The sequence below is a fragment of the Corylus avellana genome, chromosome 3 (genome assembly GCF_965113065.1).
Source record: "Corylus avellana chromosome 3, dhCorAvel1.hap1.2, whole genome shotgun sequence".
Taxonomy (NCBI): Eukaryota; Viridiplantae; Streptophyta; class Magnoliopsida; order Fagales; family Betulaceae; genus Corylus; species Corylus avellana.
Genome location: NC_142492.1, coordinates 24,511,128 through 24,534,196, shown reverse-complemented (window position 1 = coordinate 24,534,196; position 23,069 = coordinate 24,511,128). Strand labels below are relative to the sequence as shown.

The following is a 23,069-nucleotide window of genomic DNA, read 5'->3' as shown; positions in this document are numbered from 1 at the left end:
TATTAGGGTGGTAGTTTGAGGGGGTAAAGTGAACTTTACCCAAAACTATTACTCTCAAATTCCAATGAAATAATAAGTACTAACATTTTATACGAAGGAAATAACAAGTGCTAAAGTCTACATTACTTCTACCAACTTCTAGCCACGTAACAATTAGCTTTTTATAGGCTAACTTTTTGTTCTTATCTTCTTAGTTACTTATATGGCAATTTTTCAATAACATCAGAGATTCAGAAATGTGCCTTGCTTGTTTAGTGGTTCCAGACATGAGACATTCCATCTTTTGTTCACTCATAATTATTTCCCACTTCTTTCACTTATTTTCCCTACATTTAAGGATCCCTAGCTGGGAAGACACGTGCTTTGTTTAGCATTTTGATTAACATCAAAAGATATGACAAAAGAAAATTTAATCCAAAATTTCTTGACATAACCATTTTAACACAAATCACATTTTCCTAAGAATTAATATGGCATTTCATTAAGTTCTAGACCGTGTAATCTATTCTGCAAATTCTACTCATAAACAATTGGGAAACTCGCAAATCTATCATGGGAAGCATGAACAAAAAACTGGAGGCAATTGGCATAGTACACCATGCATGGCAGTGCCAATAGTCGTTTGTGATCAAACCCAAACCCTTGAACCCAAATGGCTTAAAAATTTCAATTTCTGATCAAACCCAGTAACCAAAAAGATAAAGATTTTCTTTCCCTTATTCCCTTCCATTTCCTTTTATTTTCCCCCAACAAAACAAACCTCAAAAACCACAAAACTTTAAAATTAGGCCAAAAATTCAAAATTCTCATCAACTCCATAAAAAACGTTGCGAGTTGTACTGATGTAACGCATAACGGATTCTGTCAAATTTTTTAATGATAGTATCCTCTTTGTTTTGTTTTTTGTTTTTTTTTTCTTACCTCCATCAGTGTTTTGTCACTTTTAAATATCATGAAGCTATTTGTCGCATCTCCATACCACAAAGACAAAAAAATACATTTTCCCTAATTTGTTTGTTAAACTACAAAAAAAATGGCATTTTCTGACGTGGCTGCAGTATAAGTTTTTTTGCTGGCTCAAGCCAACCCCCTCCACCACCCCCCCACTACTGTCAACGTACGTGTCCCGTACCCATTCCCCCACTACTGTCAATAAAGATGGTTGCGAATATTTCCTTTAATCATAAAGGCTCTCATCAGCAATACCAGAAATCTCCTCCCATTACTACACTTACCAGAATATATATCTGGTGCCACAGAAAGATCAGAGGAAGAAAACAAATAGGAGAATATGTTTGGAATTTGCTTACCGGCCACGAGGGTTTGCCACATGGGGGAATGGGTAGGGGACACGTATGTCGACAGTAGTGGGGGGAATTGGCTTGAGCCAGGAGAATTGGGGTTATATACAAGTGCATCCTCGATATTACTCTGGTGAAGCTTTTACTTCTATTTCTGTTTATGATGTAGAACAATTCGGTGTTAATCTTACCATTGCTCAGGTCATTAATGCGTCCATGGCCATCTCCAATCCTCCAACTTTTGTTAATGTTAACAATAATTAATTAATTATGGAACCAATTTGTATTTGTTTATCTTTGGTAGGATAAATCAACTGAAAATTGGTGGTTGAAACTTGCTGAATACTCATTGGGATATTGGCCAAAGGAGATATTCACTCATTTAGCTACCAAAGCGTCCTCTATTCGATACGGCGGAGCAACTTTTTCTCCACACCCAATATACCTAATCTGGTACCAATGGAGAATGGTTTTCTTCCTATTGGCTTCGCCCCGTTGAAAGCAGGTCTTTATGTACATGTTCAAATAATGAAAGCTATAACCAATTGGTTGACATTGATTCCGAAATGATTCCTAGTTTTCATGAGATTGGTGCACAATGTTATGATTTTGTTCGGAGTAATGCTGGGTATCATCTTTTTATCCTCCTAAAATTTTCCTAAAGCTGATGTAGCTTTTGAAATTACCATTAGATTTTAGATGAATTATACTTGAATTTTAATTCAATGGTAATTTTGAAAGCCACGTCAACTGTATGAAGATAAAAATATGATACCTAACATTACTCTTTTGTTTCTATCAACCATTATGAAATTATTACCATATTAATTTTGATGGATCCATTTCTATGAAATGCATAAACTTTAAAAAGAATTTTAATTTTTTTGTGATATTTTTACAATTTAATGCAGCGGCCCAAGATTAAAAAGTAGATGTCATAGCAAAGAAAAGAGACGGTCTTTTCAAGGGACAAACCTTTCGTAAAGTCTAAAATACCCATAAAAATTGCTAAACATTTAGACTACATTGATTAATGGTTAGATGAGGAAGGTTATGGATGTCGTTGTGAAGAAAGTAATGGGTTATGTTTCAAAGGTGCGGTGGCTGATCCATCTAGGCATTACGGTTAATCAAAATGTCAATACTCAAAAGTATCCACATTCGCTTAGATGGGGTTATTGATAGGGATATGTATGGCATTATAGAAGAAGTGAGGGATAATTAGGAACATTAAGGTAATTTGATGGTCATAAAGTGGGGAGGATTTTGAAAATAAGCTTACTATCATAAAATGTACAATATGAGAGATGGAACCACTTCCAAAATAAGCTTTCGTTGGTGGTCGGGGGTGGACCACCCCATAATATGAGTATGAGTAGTTTGACTTTTTATTAAACTTGATTAATTGGTTGAGTGAATAGAGTAGGGTGGACAAAGTCAAATCCCAAAAACATGTCCAATTCATCAAATTACTTAGAGCACGAATATGAATAATTAACAAAAGAAACCATTTCAAGAAAATACTTAATAAAACCCTCACCAATGCCAAAAAGCAACCAATTAATCATCCAGTTAAATATAAATTTAAAAGAAGAATACATGTCTATAACTTCATCTTAATTATTATTGAACCACCCATCCTACATTGACGAGATTAAATTGATCATGTCCTTAACATGCATGATCCTCCAGGACCTCCAAAGTTGAAGGATTTCCCCATATTAACAATATCACTGACATCTACCAAGCCATAACATTGTCCACCAATGTCATGAAAATTATGAATCATTTCGGAATTAATGTCAATGAATGGGTTATCCGCTTTCATCATTTGAACACGTATAAAAAGACCTGCTTTCAAGGGGGCAAAGTCAACAGGAAGAAAACCATTCCCCATTGGTACCGGAGTACGTATATTGGGTGGAGAAAAAGTTACTCCGCCATATCGAATAGAGGACGCTCCGGTAGCTAAATGAGTGAATATCTCCTTTGGCCAGTATCCCAATGAGTCATTACCAACTTTCAACCACCAATTTCCAGTTGATTTATCCTGCCGAAGATAAACAAATATAAATAGGTTCCATAATTAATTAATTAATTAATTGTTGTTAACATTAACAAAAGTAGGAGAATCGGAGATGGCCATGGATGCATTAATTACCTGAGCAATGGTAAGATTAACAGCGAATTGTTGTCCATCATAAACAGAAATTTCAGTAAGAGCTTCACCGGGGAAATATTGGCGATGCACTTGTATATAACCTGGACATCGTGCATTGTAACAGCCATGTTTATACCCATCTACCTGCAATATTAATTCATATATATCATGTTCTAATGGGTTCAATTAAAGTATCTTTCATAAGAGACAAAGGGATTACTTGGAAGGACAAGAAATTATTAATCTATTCGATCTTTACCGTCCAAAATGTCGTAAGATGCGTGTCATTGTCAAAATACGTTCCAGGATGCACCTATTACAAATAACATCACACATACGCTATAATATATAAGGTGGAAAGGAGAAATATATATATATATATCTGTGTGTGTGTGTGATTGATGACTTACTGCCCATCCAGCTTCAATGGTGTTTGGTCCATTCTGAACCCAAATTTGAGCTTTACTGTATTGGCCGCTTACTTTCACTTGTGGATTATTAACCACGATTAATGCCCTTGCTCCATGGTAAGTCGCAGCGTCCGTTGTGTTAACACTTACAGACTAACTCAAATAATAATAGAAAAATGATAAGTAATTGCATAATAATAAAAATCTTATTATTATTATTATTATTATCAATTAATGTATCTTCCCTTGGCGAAAACAATTTCGGTAGTTGTAAATTACGTACTCTTTCATTGAATAAAAACATAGTTCTAATTAATCATTACTTAAATCATCTTCTTCTCGCTTGGAAGTTGGAAGATTGTTAAACATGCATATTATCATGCATGGTTTTTCTGGTTTCAAAAAACTCAAGAATGCCACGTAAAAACTTACATATTCGCCGGGAATATTACTTGCATATGTGTGAAAGCTTCCACCTTGAGATTCTGAGAAAGAGTTCTTGAAATCATGAGTTTGGCCCTCATGAACTCTAGTTCTTTGTATTGGTACCATTCCTGGTGGGCAACCCATATCCACAAATTGGCTTTTTGAGAAAACTTCATTTGTCTTGCTTCTTGTTGAGAAACTTGGGTTCATCTAAATTAACAATTTAGGATATTAATTAATATATTATGATCAATTTTCTGGAGGCCGCCGTATCGATCGAGATGAAAAAGAATGTTGAAAGAATAAGATTAATATATTTGCAATTAATTACCTGAATTTTGTGATTCTTAAGCAAAGGATGATCAAAAGCAGGCTGCTTATAGATATCCACACAATCGAACCCACCAACATCACGTGGCTGCACATGAAAACAGCAAATTAAAGAGATCTAATATATAACAGTATCCTCATGAAATATCAATCATACTGGAACGTCATAAAAGTTAAACATTCTATGTTATATAGTACTATTGCATTGGAATAATGAATAAACTTAAGAAATATTTGTATTCTAAGAACTCTAATTGGACAAACTAAAGATAAATTCTAACATAAACTTGTATTCTGGAATTGAACTTTTGCTATCTCTTTTCTTAATTTTCTCGATTGTTTTTGTCATTTGAGCAAAAGGATATTGACATGCATGTACATGTTTTTCATAAATATTTTGAGTACCTGAATTGCGTTGACTAATTGGTCATCCAACATGCTTCTTCCAGCATCAACTCCATAGAAGCTAACAATTACACCAAGAATTACTAACATAAACAGAGCCATAGTACTTGTTAAGCCAATTCTCTCTCAGATAATATCAAAAGTTGTACGAGGTATATATAGAATAAAAGGTTTGGCCTGACCACGGTGAAAAAATTACTGAAATTATAACTAGATCTCTATATATTAATGTTTTCCATGCCGAGCTATATATATGTTATATTATAGTGAATGAATTTATCATTTTACCATATTTAGAAGCTTCTTAATTAATATTTTTCTTTATTGATTGTATTTCATTTGATTCCATATGATCGAGTTAGCATAATCTTAAATTTGAAAATAATTTTATTACATAAATTAATGAACGCGCCCCGACAATGGATTGTCTCCATTCCGGTCCATATGAAATTTCTTAACAAACGTTTTAAAATCAAACATTTACTTTAAGGACTTTTAGGGTCCGTTTGGGATTGCGATTTCAATAAGTACGATTTTAAAAATTGTGTTTTTAAAAATTACGTTTTTGAAATCGCTACTTTTTAAAATCGTAAAGGCGTTTGGTAAAACATGTTAAAAAGTTTTTTTTTTTATTATTAAATATTTGTTATGAGAAATCGTAATTTTGTTTTAAATTCATGCCTTTTTCAAATAAGCACCCTTAATCTGCTTATAAAAATTGTAGATTTTTTTTTAAAAAAAAATTAAATGCTTTTTAAATCGCAATGCCAAACGACTTACGTTTTGCGATATCTTTTAAAAACGCAAATTATTTTTTACGAAATCGCAATCTCAAACACACCCTTAATTGGAAACAATCAAAATCTAAGTAAAGAAACTAAACCCTTTAATTCAGGTATAATTGGGATTCCCTCAAATTTCTTTCAAATTTGAGATTTGCTTATTATTAAATCTTAGTCATGCTTGGAATAGTGTTTGTACGTAGTGTAATGTGCAAGAGCCACGTACAAGGTTGGGGACGAGTGTCCCCTAAAGAATTTTAACAAATTTTCAAAAACATTAATTTTACTATTATCTCTCATATTTCACATTTTGTTCCCTCCAAGTTACTTTTTCACCCCTCGAAAAGCAAAGTTGAAGTCTATTAAGCGGAGACCCACGTACAAGCTGGCCTCCCAAGAATTTTTAGAAATCCTTCCAAAAACACTATTAATTTCACCTTTTGTTTTCCAAATTACTTTTTTACCCCTCAACTGACAATTTAAAGTCTACTCTTAAATAAAATTATTTCTTAATTTATGATCAACTTGTTTTTTCCACTGCACGAAGAAGTGAAAATATATATATATATAAAAGAGCAACCCAAACAAAAGTTGCTCTTTTAAATTAATTATTTGTGAATATATATTATTTTTGTTACATATTTTAATTGTATGAAATAGATAATTCCGTTAGTTATACCATATATTTATATATATATAGAGAGAGAGAGAGAGGTTTTTAATATTTTCACTTCCTTGTGCATGGAAAAAGCAAGTTGATCATAAATTAAGCAACGATTTTATTTAAAGAGTAGACTTTAACTTGTCAGTTGAGCGGTAAAAAAGTAATTTGGAAAACAAAAAGTGAAATTAATAGTGTTTTTGAAGGATCTCTAAAAATTCTTGGGAGGCCTTGTACGTGGGTCTCCGCTTAATAGACTTCAACTTTGCTCTTCGAGGGGTGAAAAAGTAACTTGGATATTCATTTTTGCCTATATTCTATTATTCCGTCTTTTTTTTTTTTTTTTTTTAACACTAATGATTTCCAGAACATCTTGGACAAGCCCATTTAATTTATTTCCTATCAGGTTCTAACATAGGTTATATTTGTAATTTTGATGTCGCTTTTTTTTCTCTTGCATGTTCAATTCCCTCTCCATATATAAATTTTCAATTTTTTTTTTTTTTTTAAATTTTTTATCTAGTAAGTTTTCAACTTACTTGGCCTTTGCAGGCTATGCTGGTTAATTACGTTGCTTTTACAATATTGCAACATCCTTTTCCATGAATCACAGATTCGAGTCGCTGAATTGAGCAACTCGAATTCCAAATACAACATGCCATAAAATCAAGGAGATTGTTGGGGTAAAAGTGGAAGTTGCTGTCCCCATGGCTGCTTGCATCTCTTGACTGACCAAGTTTCTCTTTCAAGATTGTGAAAGTGAGTTAAAAACGAATGAGATTTCCCTGAGCATATCAAAACTTCAAGAGCACTGAAATTAATGAAGCTTTAACGTGAAAATTTCTTGCTTTCATGTATGTTGTACAACAATTTAATAGTTGATTGCCTTCCTTTTGAACTGTCTGATCGGCATATTAACAACTGAAATCAAAAGACTTTCCATATGGTTCTTTCATGCCATCATTTCAAACAATAGCATACAGAGTAGACCTACTAGCTAAAAAGCCAGGGATTAGGTCATCCAAGTGTAAAAATTCCAGTGAAAAATAAATAAATAAATCCGAGACTTCTAGCAATTCTGTGTTCTTGAGTATTTCGGTTGCAAAGATGGACATCTTTCATTCATATGTAGATATGGTTCCTTCGAATTTTACCCAGGTAATTCCATTCGATACTTCCCTCGAATTTGACAAAAAGGGAGCTTCATGAAGGGGATTTTCTGACGTGGCAAACAGTGTCTTTTTTTTGCCACGTCAGTAATTACTGACGTGCGAATTTGACACGTCAGCAAAATTATTTTCTGACGTGTCAAAGTTAACACGTCAGGATTTTCTGACGTGTTAATTCTTGACGCGTCAGTAAAAATTTAACCAAATTTAATTTTGACGCAAATTTTTTAATTAGAAATAAAAATTATTAATTTCTGACGTGCCAACATTCGGCACGTCAGGAAATTGCTGACGTGTCAAAACGACACGTCAGAAATTGCTGACGTGCCAAAACGGCACGTCAGAAATTGCTGACGTGCCAAAACGGCACGTCAGAAATTGCTGACGTGTCAAAACGACACGTCAGAAATTTCTGACGTGTCAAAACGACACGTCAGAAATTTTTATTTCTATAATTATTATTATGTTTATTATTATTATTATTATTTTTGTTTTCTTTTGGTTTTTTGTTTTTGTTTATACAACTTATTTAATATTTATATACTTTAATATGCCTAATGCATGTTAATTACTTAATTTTATTATTTTAAGGAGATTCCAAAATATTGAACGAGCTAAATTATAGGATAATGTACGTTATATATCCTTAATTTAGGTTTGACGTACACGTACATGTCATTTTTATAACTTTGATTTGGAAAATTTGCTTGATTTCACCCATCATTCCAAAACATATTATATATATATATATATATATATATATATATATATAAACATGTCGATATCCTATTTTTGTATAAAATGTCATTTTCAATTAATTTGGAGATATTGGAACTTCAAGGGATGAAAACACAAAATCTTTTGTGATTAAATACTATATATTAATTTACAAACCTTTTTTCTTCTTCTTTGATTTTTGAAAAATACTTAGATTAATATTAGAACCTTTGCTATAATTAAGTTAATTACAATATATTATATATTATACTTACAATAATTAAATACTATATACTTAGAATATTATATTTATAGGATATAATTAAGTATATTAACGTACTTAATTATATATATCATACATTAATTATATTTATAAATATAATACAAATATATAACTTATATATATATATATATATATATATATATATACATAATTACTGACGTGCCATCTTGGCACGTCAGGCGTTACTGACGTGCCAAGTGGCGCGTCAGGCGTGGCCTTGGGAAGGCCAGCGCCTGCTGGCCGTCCCATCGGCCACGCCTTGTGCATATGCAGGCGTGCTGGCGTTTAAATTTGGGATTTCTCCCTTTTTTTTTTTTTTTCCCTCCAGCTACCTCCTCCCGCCGGCCTGCCTTCTTCTTCCCTCCCATTCTTTTTTTTCTTCTCTCCTCCGGCGCCCACAGCTCCCTCTAGCTCCCGCGCTCTCTCTCTCTCTCAGCTCTCTCTCCCGCGCTCTCTCTCTCTCAGCTCCCTCTCCCGCGCTCTCTCTCTCTCTCTCGCTCTATCTCTCTCCAGCTCACGTGACGCGCGTGCTCCGGCCATCTCCATCACTTCGCCGGCTGAAACTTCTCCGACGTCGTCGATCAACTCCAGCTCGATCTCCTGCAGGTATATATATATATATATATATATATATATATATATATATAGTTTTATTTTATATATACTGTTTTATTATATATATATTTTGTCTTGTTTAATCAAATTTATGTTTTATTTTGTCATGAATCCGTATGATGTTTGGTTAATATATATATTGGATTGATCGAGCATTTGTGAGTAGGTATTAATTGATGGAGGTGTTTGTTTTTTTTTTTTTTGCTTGAAATGTTATTTACTTATTGTACGTTCGCTGTATATGCACATGCATGCATGCAAGATGATGTTTCTGATGATAGTTAGGTTTTTGTTTCATAATATAATAGTTTTTAAAATGTCGCCGGATTGTTGTTTTATTTTTTTTATTTTTTGTTTGTTTAGCTGAAAAATGTTGGCTTATTAATTAGTAAATAATTTATACAACATTATTTAATTTCAATTTTAATCATTTGACCTTCTAATTAAGTACGTGTAGTACGTAGTGATAATTATAGAGATTTAATTCCATACTTTGTTTAATTAATACTTAAATTGAATGAGTCTTAATATTGAGACGTACATTAAATCTCTTATTAATTTGTAAGTTATACATGAATATTAATTAAATAGAGACAGTACTCCAAATGAATACACACTTTAATTGGTACTATCCCCTTATTTTTTCTAACAAATTCATGTCCATGAATATTGGAACTTCATATTAATTAAATAACTAACCTAGTTATTTAATTATTTTAGGGTCCCATATATATATATATATATATATGCATGAATATTATTATATTTGCACATAAAAAATTTAAACCTATATGATAATGTATATATAGGTTTATATTTTTAACGTGGTTGAAATATTTAGGTTTATATATATGCATGTGCTTGAAATGAGGTATATATTTTTTAAGTCTTTTATATTATTGATTCGTAATTTATGTACGTAGCGAAAAATGGACAAGAGTTGGATGACAAAGTCTAGGGGTACGAGGGAATACAGAGACGGGTGTAGACTGTTCGTGGAGTTTGCAGTTAGTAACTGTAGAACCCCTGATGGAAAAATCAATTGCCCTTGCAAGATTTGTCGAAATTACCGGCGCCACCCGCCGGATTTCGTATTCAACCACTTGACAGGGGGAAAATGAATGATGCCGGAATATACATTATGGTACTATCATGGTGAGAAGCATGTACAGGGTCCTGATAGACCGTCTGGTTCGAATCGCCCGGCTTCAGATGCGGGTGCAACTGCAAATCAGGGTGGAGACATGCACGCAATGTTGCGTGACTTATTCGGCATGCACGAAGTGGTCAGGGAAGACAATTGTGAGCCTCAAGTCGTAGTGCAAGGGGGTGAAGACATTGTAAACGAAGAAGCCGCTGAAGGTGACGCAGTAAAGTATTATATGCTTATGAAAAAGGCGGAGAAACCACTTCATAACGGAACAAAACATACCAAACTAAGTGCGACTGTACACTTGTACAACCTGAAGTGCGTTGGTGGACTAAGTAACGCAAGCTTCTCGGCCTTCCTAGAGTTCATCAACCAGTTGCTGCCTGAGAGTGATGAAAAGCTGCCTGGTAATACATATGAGGCGAAAAAGTTTTTACGAGATATGGGACTTGGGTATGAGAAGATACCGGCGTGTCGTAATGACTGTATGTTATTCTGGAAGGGCACAAAGGAGTTGGATTCATGTACCGTATGTGGAAAATCTAAATGGATGGATGCAATCAATTTAGATGAGGATGGTCAACCTATATCGTCGGGCAAGAAACGTCCGGTAAAGGTGTTGCGGTGGTTTCCACTTGTACCACGATTACAGAGGTTGTTTATGTCAGAGCATACTGCACGCTTTATGAGGTGGCATGCAGAAGGCCGCACAAAGGACGGCGTATTGAGGCATCCGGCTGATGGCGAAGCATGGAAGTCATTCGACAATTTACATCCGGAGTTTTCAACGGACAGCAGGAATGTAAGGCTCGGACTAACCTCGGATGGATTTAATCCATTTGGAAACATGAGCACATCTCACAGCACTTGGCCTGTACTGCTTATGCCCTATAACTTGCCTCCTTGGATGTGCATGAAGCAGACATCTTTTATACTATCATTGATTATTCCAGGCCCAAGTTCACCTGGAATGGATATAGATGTCTACCTTCAACCCTTAATTGAGGAGTTACAAGAACTATGGAATGTAGGGGTGCCCACATACGACGTCTCAAAGAAAAAAAATTTTGTCCTACGAGCGCAGTTGATGTGGACAATTAATGACTTTTCAGCATATGCAGATTTGTCTGGATGGTCTACCAGGGGTGAGAAGGCATGTCCGTGCTGTATGAACTCGACATGGTCGAAGTGGTTAAAACATGGTCATAAATGGTGTTATATGGGGCACAGACGATACTTGCCCATGGATCATCCATGGAGGAGGAACAAAAGAACATTTGACGGCAACGTAGAATTAGAATGTGCCCCTGATGTCCCAAGTGGAAACGAAATCATGAACCAATTAGAAGGGATGGTGTTTGGGGATGAGAACGCTGGTCAGGCAAGGGAGGCTGCGAAAGAAAAAGGAAAGAAGCAGAAGACGAATACTTCTAATGTAGTATTCAAGAAGAAAAGTATTTTCTTTAGGTTGCCGTATTGGAAAGATAATTTATTACGGCACAACCTTGATGTTATGCACATAGAGAAAAACGTGATGGACAACATACTTGGTACAATACTGGACATTCCAGGGAAAACGAAGGACAACTTCGCCGCCCGCTTAGATTTGCAAGAAATGGGTTTGAGACGTACACTTCATCCCTACACTGGCGAGAATGGTCAGACATATATGCGGCAAGCTACCCACACGATGTCCAAGGATGATAAGACACATTTTTTGAAAGTGTTACGAAATGTAAGGGTGCCCGATGGATATGCCTCGAACATTTCCCGTTGTATACGACTTAAGGACTGTACGATATCGGGGTTAAAGAGTCATGACAGTCACGTATTGATGCAGCAGCTTCTACCTATTGCATTGCGTGGATCACTTCCAAGCAACGTGGTTAGACCACTTGTTGAGATGTCTGCATTCTTCAGGGGACTATGTTCAACAACATTGACACAAGAGGATATTGACCGACTACAGTGTGACGTCTATATCACGTTGTGCAAGTTGGAACAGGTTTTTCCCCCCAGCTTTTTCACAAGCATGGTTCATGTGGTCGTGCATCTTATCGGTGAATGCCGACTCGGTGGACCAGTACAGTATAGGTGGATGTATCCGGCAGAGAGGTAAACTTTGTTTACGAATATTTCATATTTTATGGTTTAACTATAATACAAGACAAGTATTAACTGCACTGATTGATTGTATATTCGTTCATATTTAGGAGCCTTGGAGTTTTCAAATCTAATGTGCGTAATAAAGCGGCCCCTGAAGGCTGCATTGCGGAGGGTTACATAGCTACTGAGTTGGTGACGTTCTGTTCGAGATATTTAGATAATACACCAACATTTCACAATAGGATACAAAGAAATCCGGATGGTTCAAAGGGACATGGAACACGAGTCCGGCTCGACCGAATCACAATGACACAGATACACCGGTATATTATGTTCAATTCGGACGACTTCCTTCAATTGCGAACGTAAGTCGATGTCATTCTACGCCATATTGTATATTCAATGAACTTGTAACATTTCCCGTATCGAATTATAATTAACTTCATCATCGAATTGTAGAATGCACATGGATACGCTTAGGGGGCGAACAACAGAGGATCAGTTGGAAACCCAACATTATGAGCTGTTCTGCGACTGGTACCGTGACTACGTAAGAATGACGTGATGTTAACAAAATCACTTGTCGGATTATATTTGCATGCATAATGTTTTCCAAATGAACTGAAACACTCTTTAACCAAGTGTTAACATTGTATTGTAAATATTCACAGGTCGATCGATTGGATGATCGATGTAGGAAGGAACTTGGTGAGAAATTGATAATGCATTGTAGAGGGCCGCGGGAGTCAGCAGTCAGATACAATAGATATGTGGTTAACGGCAAGTTGTTTCGTACAATTGCATCTGATGCCGGAAAGAGGACTCAGAACAGCAGGGTGTGTGTGCCGACTGTTGATGGGGAAACGTACTACGGGAAGTTGACGGAAGTACTTGAGATTGAGTACTACGACAGAACTACGTACGTTATGTTCAGGTGTGATTGGGCGGATACCACGAGGGACAAGGGGTACAAGGTGGATGAGTATGGCATGATACTTGTGAACTTCAAAAACCTTGTTCACACCGAAGAATTGATTACTGATGAGCCATATGTGCTAACTTCACAAGTTGATCAGGTGTTTTACGTAGAAGATGGCAGATACCCGGATTGGGTTTGCGCAGTAAGGACCAAACCAAGAAATATATACGACGTTGGTCAGAGTGAAGGGCATCAGGATTCAGGTGCCAATTATCACGAGTGTGAGCCGCTCATATTGACCAGAAATTGTGATCAGGATCTGCAGGATCATATCCAATACGTCAGACCCGACTTAGATCCAATTGAAGCGTATGTGATTGAATAAAAGCTATATATATATATATATATATATATATATATATATATATAGATTGGTAGTTGTTCACTATATGCCCATCAACGCATTTAATAGAGTTGTTTAATTGGGAAAAAACGTCAGTATATCTTATTTCATACGTGTGAGTCATGCATACATAACGTAGTGAATATTTCATACATTGTATACGTGATTAATTAAATTTGTGGTATTTTTTGCAGGTTACTATGAGCCATAGGGGAAAGAGAAGAGCACGCAGGGGCTCGTCTCTCAAGCGACAGCCTATGTCGCTTGGGTCTCCGTCAGTCCACCTTGATGATAGCGAGCAACAAGACGTTGCTCAGCTTTTGGGTATTCAGGACGGGTATCGACCGGTACTTCCAGGCGATATGGAAGGGGAGATCCCTCTCCATAATCCATACGGTCGGGCTGGCATGGCCCAGATGGGGTATCTGCCACAGAGCCAGCTTGGACAGCGTATGCAGGGACATGTAGAGCACCTTGATGATAGCCAGCATAGCGCAGGTATGACCGAATTTTTTTTTGGAAAGATTGCAAGTTTTTTGGAAATTTCTAAATGTATTGGTGCGATATCAATTATATTATTTAACTACAACTACAATTTCATATAATTCTAAATATTCTAAAAAACATATATAGCAGGTCCCGACGACAGTGACACATCGGCCGAGGAGGACTGTATTGGTGCGACACAGGACACGGCTGACCCGCAGCCAACCGACCCTGCTCCCGGCGACCACTTACTCCCTCGGCAGGTCCGCACCATAAGTAAGTGGATATGTTCGAATGTTGTGTATATATGTCTTAATTTAGTTGTAATTAGTATTGAATTCGACATAACTTACATCGGTAATTTTTTAATCTATTAGGTACCGATTCAGAGGGAAACGAAGTTATTGAGGTGTTTACCATCCGTGACTCGCACAGGTTGCCGGGAGTCCCCGCCGGCAAGCGGATCATTATGGAGTACAATGCTGCATGCCAGCCCGTCGGCGTTAGTTCCATGAGGTTTAAACGGATGACTGGAGATATCGTAAGGAGCTCCAATTATGTCCGAATACCGGACGATTGGACGAAGGTAGCGCAGCGTACCAAAGAGGATATTTGGGACGCCTTGATGGTATGTGTTGCATATATGTTAAAACACTCATAATGTATATATGTATATATACGCTCTAAGTTGCACACATATATTTTAGTTTTTGTAATTTAATAATTTTGAACATGTGCAGGCATACTTTTTCGTCCCGCCCGAATTCAATTTGAAAGCCATAAAGAATGAAGCATTCAAGGATATGGGATCAAAGCTGCGGACTTGGAGGTACGAGCTTAAAAGACGCTGTGCAATTACGGAGGAAGATACTCCGGATACTATACGGGCAAGAGTGGGGGACAAAACACTTGACGAGTACAATGCCGAAGACGTGGAGATCTTATTGGAGAGATGGTGTACTCGTCAGAATAAGGTAGGTCATGAGTTAAATTCTTCATTTTGTGTAGTGTCATTATATGATTTTATTAACATGTACGAGTGTCATGTAAAACGAAATTGCCTCTTTATTGTGTAGTGTTGCATATAAAGAGTACTAAAACCAAATTTCCTTACATTATTAACATATCAATATGGTAACTGTGTAGGACTATGCGAACAAAATGAAGTGCTTGCGAGCATTAAATAAAGAGCCCCATTGCACCGGATCGAAGAGCTATGCCAGAGCGACAGATGAGGAGGTAAGTGTGTAATTTAACATGTAAACAACAAATCATTTGATATATTTAAAAATATTTGTATGTCCTATTTTTTCGGCAGGCCATACGTCTGGGCAAGTATCCTACTCGTGCAGAGAGTTACATCAGCACGCACACGAAGGCGGACAAAAGCTATCCGAATGAGATAGTGGAAGAAAGATGTGTATGCTACAATTTAATTCTTTGTTTATATACTTTAAAATTATCTGCAATTAACAGTTGTATGACCCACTGACCCAATAATGAATGTAACATACAGAAAAGGATGAAGGAGCTGATACCCACCGACCCTGCAGCGTCGTCTAGCATCACAGAGGGAACGGTCAAGTGGGCGCCAAACGACGCGTATGCACAGGCCCTTGGAAATAAGCCTGAATACGCCGGTAGGGTTCGGCAGCTTGGATCGGGTATTTTGCCCGTGCGGGGCTCCATACGTTCATACTATACACCTTCACAAGCAAGGTCAGAAAACACCAGCCAGTACTCCATGATATCACAAGAAACGCTTGACAGAGCTCTTGAGGCGGAGAGGGCGAAGCACAAGGAAGAGATAGATGCATTGGTGGCCGAGAACAATGCACGTCAGGCAGCGTTTGACGCCCGATTGCGCCAGATCGAGGCAATGATGCGGTTCAGCTCTGCACCAGATGGAGCTTCCCCACATATTGCGGTGGTGCCATCGTCGATCGACGGCGAAGCAGGTACTGACATTTTTTAATGGTCAAATGTGTTTTTAGACCTTTACATATATATATGTGAACTTCTATAACCTATATATATGTTAACGTATAACTTATGACATTTTCAGTTATAACTTATGACCTTATAACTTATAACTTATAACTTATGACCTATATATATGGAATTGTGTTATCTTATGACCTTTTCAGTTTTATGGAGGGGCCTACTGTTTCCTAGATTAGAGTAGCGGGGCCGAGGATCCCTCCCTCATGTATTATTTTTGAAGAAGAAATCCCTCATGTGTATTAAATCAGAAAGCATTGTTACCCATATACTAATTCTTGCGTGACTTGTCACATACAGCATTCCAATTCGGCTGCCTTAGGAGATAGAAAATAGTGGCCACCTTTTCTTGAATTAACTTGCTTGCTTCTATTTTTAATGGTCAAATGTGTTTCTAGAACTTTAGCTATATCATGTGAACTTCTAAAACCTATATATATGTCAACTTATAAATTTAGAGTATGGATATATATGTTGTAGTCATTCTCTTAATTAATTAATGTTGTGTAATTCCTGTTGAATTTGGTTTATATATCATTGTTGGTTTGGTGGTGGATGTGGGTACGTACGAGCGTTGCTTTTGAACTGTTTTATTGATATTATGAGATCAATATACAACTATGGTCCTTGTAGAATATTAACAATCTAGTGTATGTGATTGTTTGAGAGTATGAAACGATCAAGTATTAACTAGATGAATATCATAATTTTTTGGAAATAATATAACATGATTTGAATATATGTAAAGTCCTATGTGTTAATATCCTCAACAAATTAAAATGTTAATAAATATCTCACATAATTGCCATGGCAAAAATGAAGCGCATGAGTCTATAAATTTAACGTCAACATTGATTGCTCTTGAGGCGGAGAATTTTAGTTTTTTTTTTTTATATGCATTTTTGGCTAATTAACTTCATCATCGTTTTACCTCTTGTTGTTATATCATTTACTGTGTTAGACTCAACAACTGAGTTGGGTGAATATTTGGACATAAATGAATTGCCCTTACATAGTCAATATTGTTTGGTGATTGTTTGTTTTTATCGTTTGCAGGTGATGGAGAGGATGCTATGAATGTCAATAATCAGCATTGACCGTCTGGTTTGCCATTCATACTTGTATAAAAGTTACTTTGTTGATGTAATTGTATTTATGATATCCCTTTTTATAACAACAGAGATAGTTTTTTGATAATTGTGGTTGGTTATTGACACTGGTATATATATGTTATTTTGTGTGTGTTAAGATTGATGGAAAAATAGTCTGATGTGTTAACTTATTAGGTTATGACTTATGTTATTTGTTATTGATGGAAAAATAACATGACTTATGTTATTTGTATAGATTGACGGAAAAATTGCTAGAATTATTTGCAATGATTGATGGATAAATTGTATATCAGGTTAATTGTAATCCAAAATTCGGGTATAGTCTCAAAAAAACTAAAGAAAAATATATTGGGGGGTGGAAAAGAATTTAAAAAAATTAACCAAATTTTCTGACGTGTCAAATTGTGACACGTCAGAAATTTTCTGACGTGCCACAAATTAACACGTCAGAAATTTTCTGACGTGTTAAATTGGAACACGTCAGAAATTTTCTGACGTGTCACAATTTGACACGTCAGAAAATTTCTGACGTGTTACCTATTAACACGTCAGAAATTTTCTGACGTGTTAATTTGTGGCACGTCAGAAAATTTCTGACGTGTCACAATTTAACACGTCAGAAAATTTTAACACGTCAGAAAATTTCTGACGTGTCACAATTTAACACGTCAGAAAATTTTTCTGACGTGTCTAGTTTCAACACGTCAGAAATTTCTGACGTGTTGAATTTGACACGTCAGAAATTTTCCATTTCTGACACTTATAATATTCACGCGCGAGACACGTCAGGAACACCACGTCAGAGACGTTTTCTGACGTGTCAGACTGCCTGACACGTCAGAAAACGTACGTCAGAAAAAAATCAATTTCTTGTAGTGTCACATTGTCCCCATCGTTGCACCACTTTGGCAGGCGGCTTGAATTGTTCTCGAAAAATTTGAGCTTATAAGAGCATTCTTAGTGAGCTAGCTAGTCAAAGTTTAGCTAAATTTTGGTTAAGAACATTCACTTTTGTTATTTTACTACCCCTTTCCAAAAGCATCAAACATCAAACTTTCTAAACATTTCTCTACTTTAAATAAATATCCATAGTTTACAATTTAAATGAGAGAATTGCAACACAACACAAGAGGAGAATTACAATTGAAATAAATGTGAAAAAATTATATTCACATATATATTCAGATTATTGGTTTTTTTTTTTTTTAATTACAGCTTTAAAAAAAATGAAAGACATTAATTACAGCTTTCAGCCGTGTTTACAAAGATCTAAAGCCTAAGTTAAACCAAAAAAAAAAAACATACCATGCATATATATACCCGTTCGTTCTACTCAAAGATCGACGCACTACAACAACGGCAAATCAATGGACCGTTTACCAAATAGGCGTCCATGCAATCACGGTGGAACACATGCCTGCAAGAAGAGATTTGAATTAGCTCCTCTAGGTTCTCAAAGTCGCTGAAACAAATCGGACACTCAATTTGGTCGAACGGAATAACAGCACCAGCACCGTTGGTGATGCTCAACACGGGAGGATCAGCAACTGGAGGATCAGCGACAGGAGGGGCGGCTTCAGTGCCGCCATTGTGCTTAATGTGTCGGTAAAAGAGATATAATAAAAATAGAATAAGGGATATGATGATAAATAAGAGCAAAATGTCCTCGGTATTAGAGTTGGAGCTGGAATTGTGACAGGAGCAGTGGAGGGGGAGGGAGAGGGAGAGGGAGAGGGATAGGTGGAGGGGGAGGGGAAAAGGGAAGTGGAATTTCTTGCCCTAGAATTCTCATGACGCTGGTAGTAAAGTCGCAAAAGAGGAGAGTGAGTGGATCGTTTGCTCTTTTGCAGTTTCGAAACGAGAGCCGACGCGAGAGAGAGCAGACCAGAGAGAAAGAGACGAGAGAGAGCAGACCAGAGAGAAAGAGACGAGAGAGAGCAGACCAGAGAGAAAGAGATGAGAGAGAGGGAGAAAGCAGACGAGAGAGAGAGAGAGAAAGAGAACCGGCGGCAGACGAGGAGAGGGATCAGGATTCCCTCGTATTAGAGGGGATCTTAAATTTTCTCCAATTGGAGATCTGGACCGTTGATTTTCATCCAACGCTCCAAATTAGTCTACAACAAATAATTATTAAAAAATTATTTATATTTAAAAAATAAATCAAAATTAAAATAAATAAAATTAAGGGTTAAATACCTCAAACCTCCCTAGGGTTTACTAACTTTATTTTTTTTCTTCCTGGGGTTTCACTTTTATCACAGGACCCCTCCGGGGTTTGATAAAGGACCAATTTAGTCCATTTGTTAGTTGACCTTTAAGGAAGTGGTAAGAAGCCAAATAAATGAACTTTAAAAAAAATTTAAATTAATGTGGCAGACAAAGAAAAGATAATTACATTTTTTTTAATTTAAAAACCCTTGCTATGTTGGTTTAAAAAATTTTCTGAATTCATTTGTTTAGCTCATTAGCTAGCATTTCTCTTACTTTTAACGTTGATGGACACAAAAAGTAAAAACTTTAAACTTCCGGATCTCGCAGTAAGGCATAGATGCAGTTGCCCAAAACGGTACCAGTGAAAAGGTAAAGTTTTTTTAAAAAATATTAAACAATTCATTAAAAATTAAAAAAATAATAATAATAACATTTAAAAAAAAAAAAAAAAAAAAGAAAAAAAAAAAAAAAAGGGGGGTGACCCCATTTTTAGTTTAGTGGAAAACCCTATAAGCTTCAAACTTCCAAAAAAAAAAAAAAAATCCAATTAAAAATACTGCGTGTCAGCTTCAACTTGGCTTTAAGTTTTTTTTTTTTTTTTTTTAAATAAAAATTAAGTTGCAATTTTATTTTTCATATTTGTTAAAGTTTGAAATAAGTTCAACAATATTATAATCCGCTCCATAACGATTTAGAAAAGGTTTCGAGTTAGCCAAATTTTTCTTCTTAAAGCGGTTCAACAATTCAAATCAAATACTTAGTTAATTTATTTTAAAAGGTGTACAGTGAAAATACTGCCTAAAAATTAGACTATTTAATTAGAAGCAAAAAAGCCCATCATTTTCTTTGACAATTTTCTCTTTTTTGGAAAAACTCCGACATGTAATCAAAACTTTTATACTAATTTATGTTTAATTTGTATTAAAATAATAAAAATGTAAGATTTTGTACTTAGATTACTTTTATTTTATTTTTCTATTCAACATGGAAGAGGAGAAATTACAACCGACCAAAAAAAAGAAATGGTGAGCAACTCAAACAAAAGTTGCTCTTTTAAATTAATTATTTGTGAATATATATTATTTTTGTTATATATTTTAATTGTATGAAATAGATAATTTCGTTAGTTATACTTTTTAATATATATAGTATTAATTTAACTTTTTGTTTCTCAAATTACTTTTTTACTATATATATATATATAAAATACTTTAATTTCCTTGTGCAGTGGGAAAAAGCAAGTTGATCATAAATTAAGAAACGATTTTATTTAAGAGTAGACTTTAACTTGTCAGTTGAGGGGTAAAAAAGTAATTTGGAAAACAAAAAGTGAAATTAATAGTGTTTTTGAAGGATTTCTAAAAATTCTTGGGAGGCCTTGTACGTGGGTCTCCGCTTAATAGACTTCAACTTTGCTTTTCAAGGGGTGAAAAAGTAACTTGGATATTCATTTTTGCCTATATTCTATTATTCCGTTTTTTTTTTTTTTTTTTTTTTTTAACACTAATGATTTCCAGAACATCTTGGACAAGCCCAATTAATTTATTTCCTATCAGGTTCTAACATAGGTTATATTAGTAATTTTGATGTCACTTTTTTTTCTCTTGCATGTTCAATTCCTTCTCCATATATAAATTTTCAATTTTTTTTTTTTTAATTTTTTATCTAATAAGTTTTCAACTTACTTGGCCTTTGCAGGCTATGCTGGTTAATTACGTTGCTTTTACAATATTGCAACATCTTTTTCCATGAATCACAGTCTTCACAGATATGAGATATATATAAAAGTTAATATTAATACTTTTAATGGAAGACTTAGCACTAGAGGCTCGTATATTGTTTTTTTTTTTTTTTTTGAGAGGAAACATTCACTACTTCATTAATAATCAACAAGAGATTACAGATTGCTCTCTATGGATAGTCTCCGAGATACAATCAGAGATTTCTCCCAACCACTGCCGTTTGATTCCCATATCTGCTGCTAATTTTGCTAGGTGATGAGCAGCAAAATTAGCTTCACGACCCACAAACAGACTCTCCCAATAATTAAAAGTATCAAGCAGACATTTAACATCCTAGATTATATAGCCAAATCTGCTCCAGTTTTCTTCCCCTGAGTTCACTGCATCCACCACATTTTTGGCATCTCCTTCTAAACTTATATGCGGCACATCCAGGTCCAAGCAAAACCGCACAACATTGACAAGGGCAAGTGACTCCGCAATTGTAGGGTCTGTTATGCCATGACCAACACTACATTGGGCAGCCATAACACAGCCCGCATGGTCACGAACCACGACTCCCATGCCAAATCTTCCCTGCTTGAGGTTGAGAGCTGCGTCCCAATTCACCTTGAGCCGGCCCACAGGAGGCGCTTTCCACTTTTCATCCTCACGTCTTCCTTGTTGCTGCTGTTCATTGCGTGCTCCCTGTACAGCTTGGCTATACTCCCCCACTGCATTATTGACTCTCATTATTAACGTATTTGGATGCCAAAACTGCCCCCCATGAAGCACCTCATTCCTACGGAGCCATAATTGCCTTGATAGACCCACAAAAATTCTGACTTCATCCTCATCCCCTTGCTTCAACATCTCCTCCACTATGTTAATAAAAGCTGGCCCCTGCAGTGCACTTTTCTGGAATTTCTTCCTGCTATTACCCCATACATCCTTGGCTGAAGGGCAAGTCCATAAAATATGGATGGGTGTTTCAGCTTCCAGCCCACATATCAGACAAAGTGGGTCCTTCACAATTTTTCGTCTCAATAGATTGTCCGAGTTGGTAAAATGTCTTGGCAAGCACGCCATAAGAAATTCTTCTCCACATTTGAGACTTTCAGTTTCCAAATCAGTTTCCATACATCACTACTGTGCATGTTCGTTGAGCTCTCAGCCTTGTATCTATCTTCCCTTTCTCTTGCCAAATGATAAGCACTTCTTACGGAAAAAACACCATTTTCCGTACCTCGCCATATCAACACGTCTTCTTGGCTCGCGCTGCTGAGTGGGATGGATTGAATAGTTGCCACTTCTTCTTTGCTAAATGAAGCTTTCAGAAGATTTAAGTCCCACCAACCCAGATCCTTATCAATTAATTTACAAACCATTTCCTCATGAAGACCTGGTTCTGGAGGGGAATGTATCAAAAAGCTATTCGGTAATGGCACCCACCTATCATCCCAAATCCGAGTCTTCTCCCCATTGCCAATCCGCCACACTAACCCCTCCTCTATGAGGTTTTTCGAGCTAATAATACTTCTCCAAGCATATGAGGGTTTAGAGCCAATAGAGGCATCCATCACCTCACATGTTGGAAAATATTTAGCCTTCAAAATCCTCACTACCAAGCTATCCGGAGTTCTCCATAGTCGCCAGATCTGTTTTGCCAAAAGTGCCTTGTTAAAGCAGGCAAATTCTCG

At 36.0% G+C, this 23,069-nt stretch overlaps 4 protein-coding genes across 4 annotated transcripts; 3 read left to right on the top strand and 1 right to left on the bottom strand.

Moving 5' to 3' along the window:
- Window positions 1-2,964: 2,964 nt before the first annotated feature.
- LOC132174144 (protein neprosin-like) lies at window positions 2,965-5,135 on the bottom strand. The gene is made up of 7 exons (XM_059585840.2): window positions 5,034-5,135; window positions 4,630-4,716; window positions 4,305-4,508; window positions 3,873-4,025; window positions 3,722-3,775; window positions 3,463-3,606; window positions 2,965-3,351 (listed from the first exon to the last, which is right to left on the bottom strand). Exons 1-7 carry the CDS (start codon window positions 5,133-5,135, stop codon window positions 2,965-2,967), a joined length of 1,131 nt encoding a protein of 376 aa, XP_059441823.2.
- Window positions 5,136-10,384: 5,249 nt separating this feature from the next.
- Window positions 10,385-13,081, top strand: LOC148586984 (uncharacterized). The gene is made up of 3 exons (XM_088514437.1): window positions 10,385-11,766; window positions 12,624-12,713; window positions 12,976-13,081. The coding sequence occupies exons 1-3, from the start codon at window positions 10,385-10,387 to the stop codon at window positions 13,079-13,081; spliced, it is 1,578 nt and encodes a 525-aa protein (XP_088370563.1).
- Window positions 13,082-13,226: 145 nt separating this feature from the next.
- Window positions 13,227-13,820, top strand: LOC148586983 (uncharacterized). The gene has a single exon (XM_088514187.1). The coding sequence runs from the start codon at window positions 13,239-13,241 to the stop codon at window positions 13,818-13,820; it is 582 nt and encodes a 193-aa protein (XP_088370313.1). The 5' UTR covers window positions 13,227-13,238.
- A 973-nt stretch (window positions 13,821-14,793) lies between these two features.
- On the top strand, window positions 14,794-17,422 carry LOC148586982 (uncharacterized). Its single transcript, XM_088514436.1, has 6 exons — window positions 14,794-14,952; window positions 15,065-15,298; window positions 15,471-15,563; window positions 15,643-15,744; window positions 15,841-16,282; window positions 17,382-17,422. Exons 1-6 carry the CDS (start codon window positions 14,794-14,796, stop codon window positions 17,420-17,422), a joined length of 1,071 nt encoding a protein of 356 aa, XP_088370562.1.
- The last annotated feature ends 5,647 nt before the right edge of the window (window positions 17,423-23,069 follow it).

Excerpts from the sequence above, each read along its gene's own strand:
- LOC132174144 (XM_059585840.2), bottom strand. The coding sequence starts at position 5,135 with ATGGCTCTGTTTATGTTAGTAATTCTTGGTGTAATTGTTAGCTTCTAT. Across the intron at positions 4,026-4,304 it reads GTAATATTCCCGGCGAATAT|TCTGTAAGTGTTAACACAAC; the intron begins GTAAGTTTTTAC and ends TATTTGAGTTAG. Across the intron at positions 3,607-3,721 it reads ATCTTACGACATTTTGGACG|GTAGATGGGTATAAACATGG; the intron begins GTAAAGATCGAA and ends TTAATATTGCAG.
- LOC148586984 (XM_088514437.1), top strand. The coding sequence starts at position 10,385 with ATGCCGGAATATACATTATGGTACTATCATGGTGAGAAGCATGTACAG. Across the intron at positions 11,767-12,623 it reads AACCAATTAGAAGGGATGGT|GAGCCTTGGAGTTTTCAAAT; the intron begins GTTTGGGGATGA and ends GTTCATATTTAG. Across the intron at positions 12,714-12,975 it reads ATAGCTACTGAGTTGGTGAC|AATGCACATGGATACGCTTA; the intron begins GTTCTGTTCGAG and ends ATCGAATTGTAG.
- LOC148586983 (XM_088514187.1), top strand. The coding sequence starts at position 13,239 with ATGCATTGTAGAGGGCCGCGGGAGTCAGCAGTCAGATACAATAGATAT.
- LOC148586982 (XM_088514436.1), top strand. The coding sequence starts at position 14,794 with ATGGAGTACAATGCTGCATGCCAGCCCGTCGGCGTTAGTTCCATGAGG. Across the intron at positions 14,953-15,064 it reads ATATTTGGGACGCCTTGATG|GCATACTTTTTCGTCCCGCC; the intron begins GTATGTGTTGCA and ends GAACATGTGCAG. Across the intron at positions 15,745-15,840 it reads AGATAGTGGAAGAAAGATGT|AAAAGGATGAAGGAGCTGAT; the intron begins GTATGCTACAAT and ends TGTAACATACAG.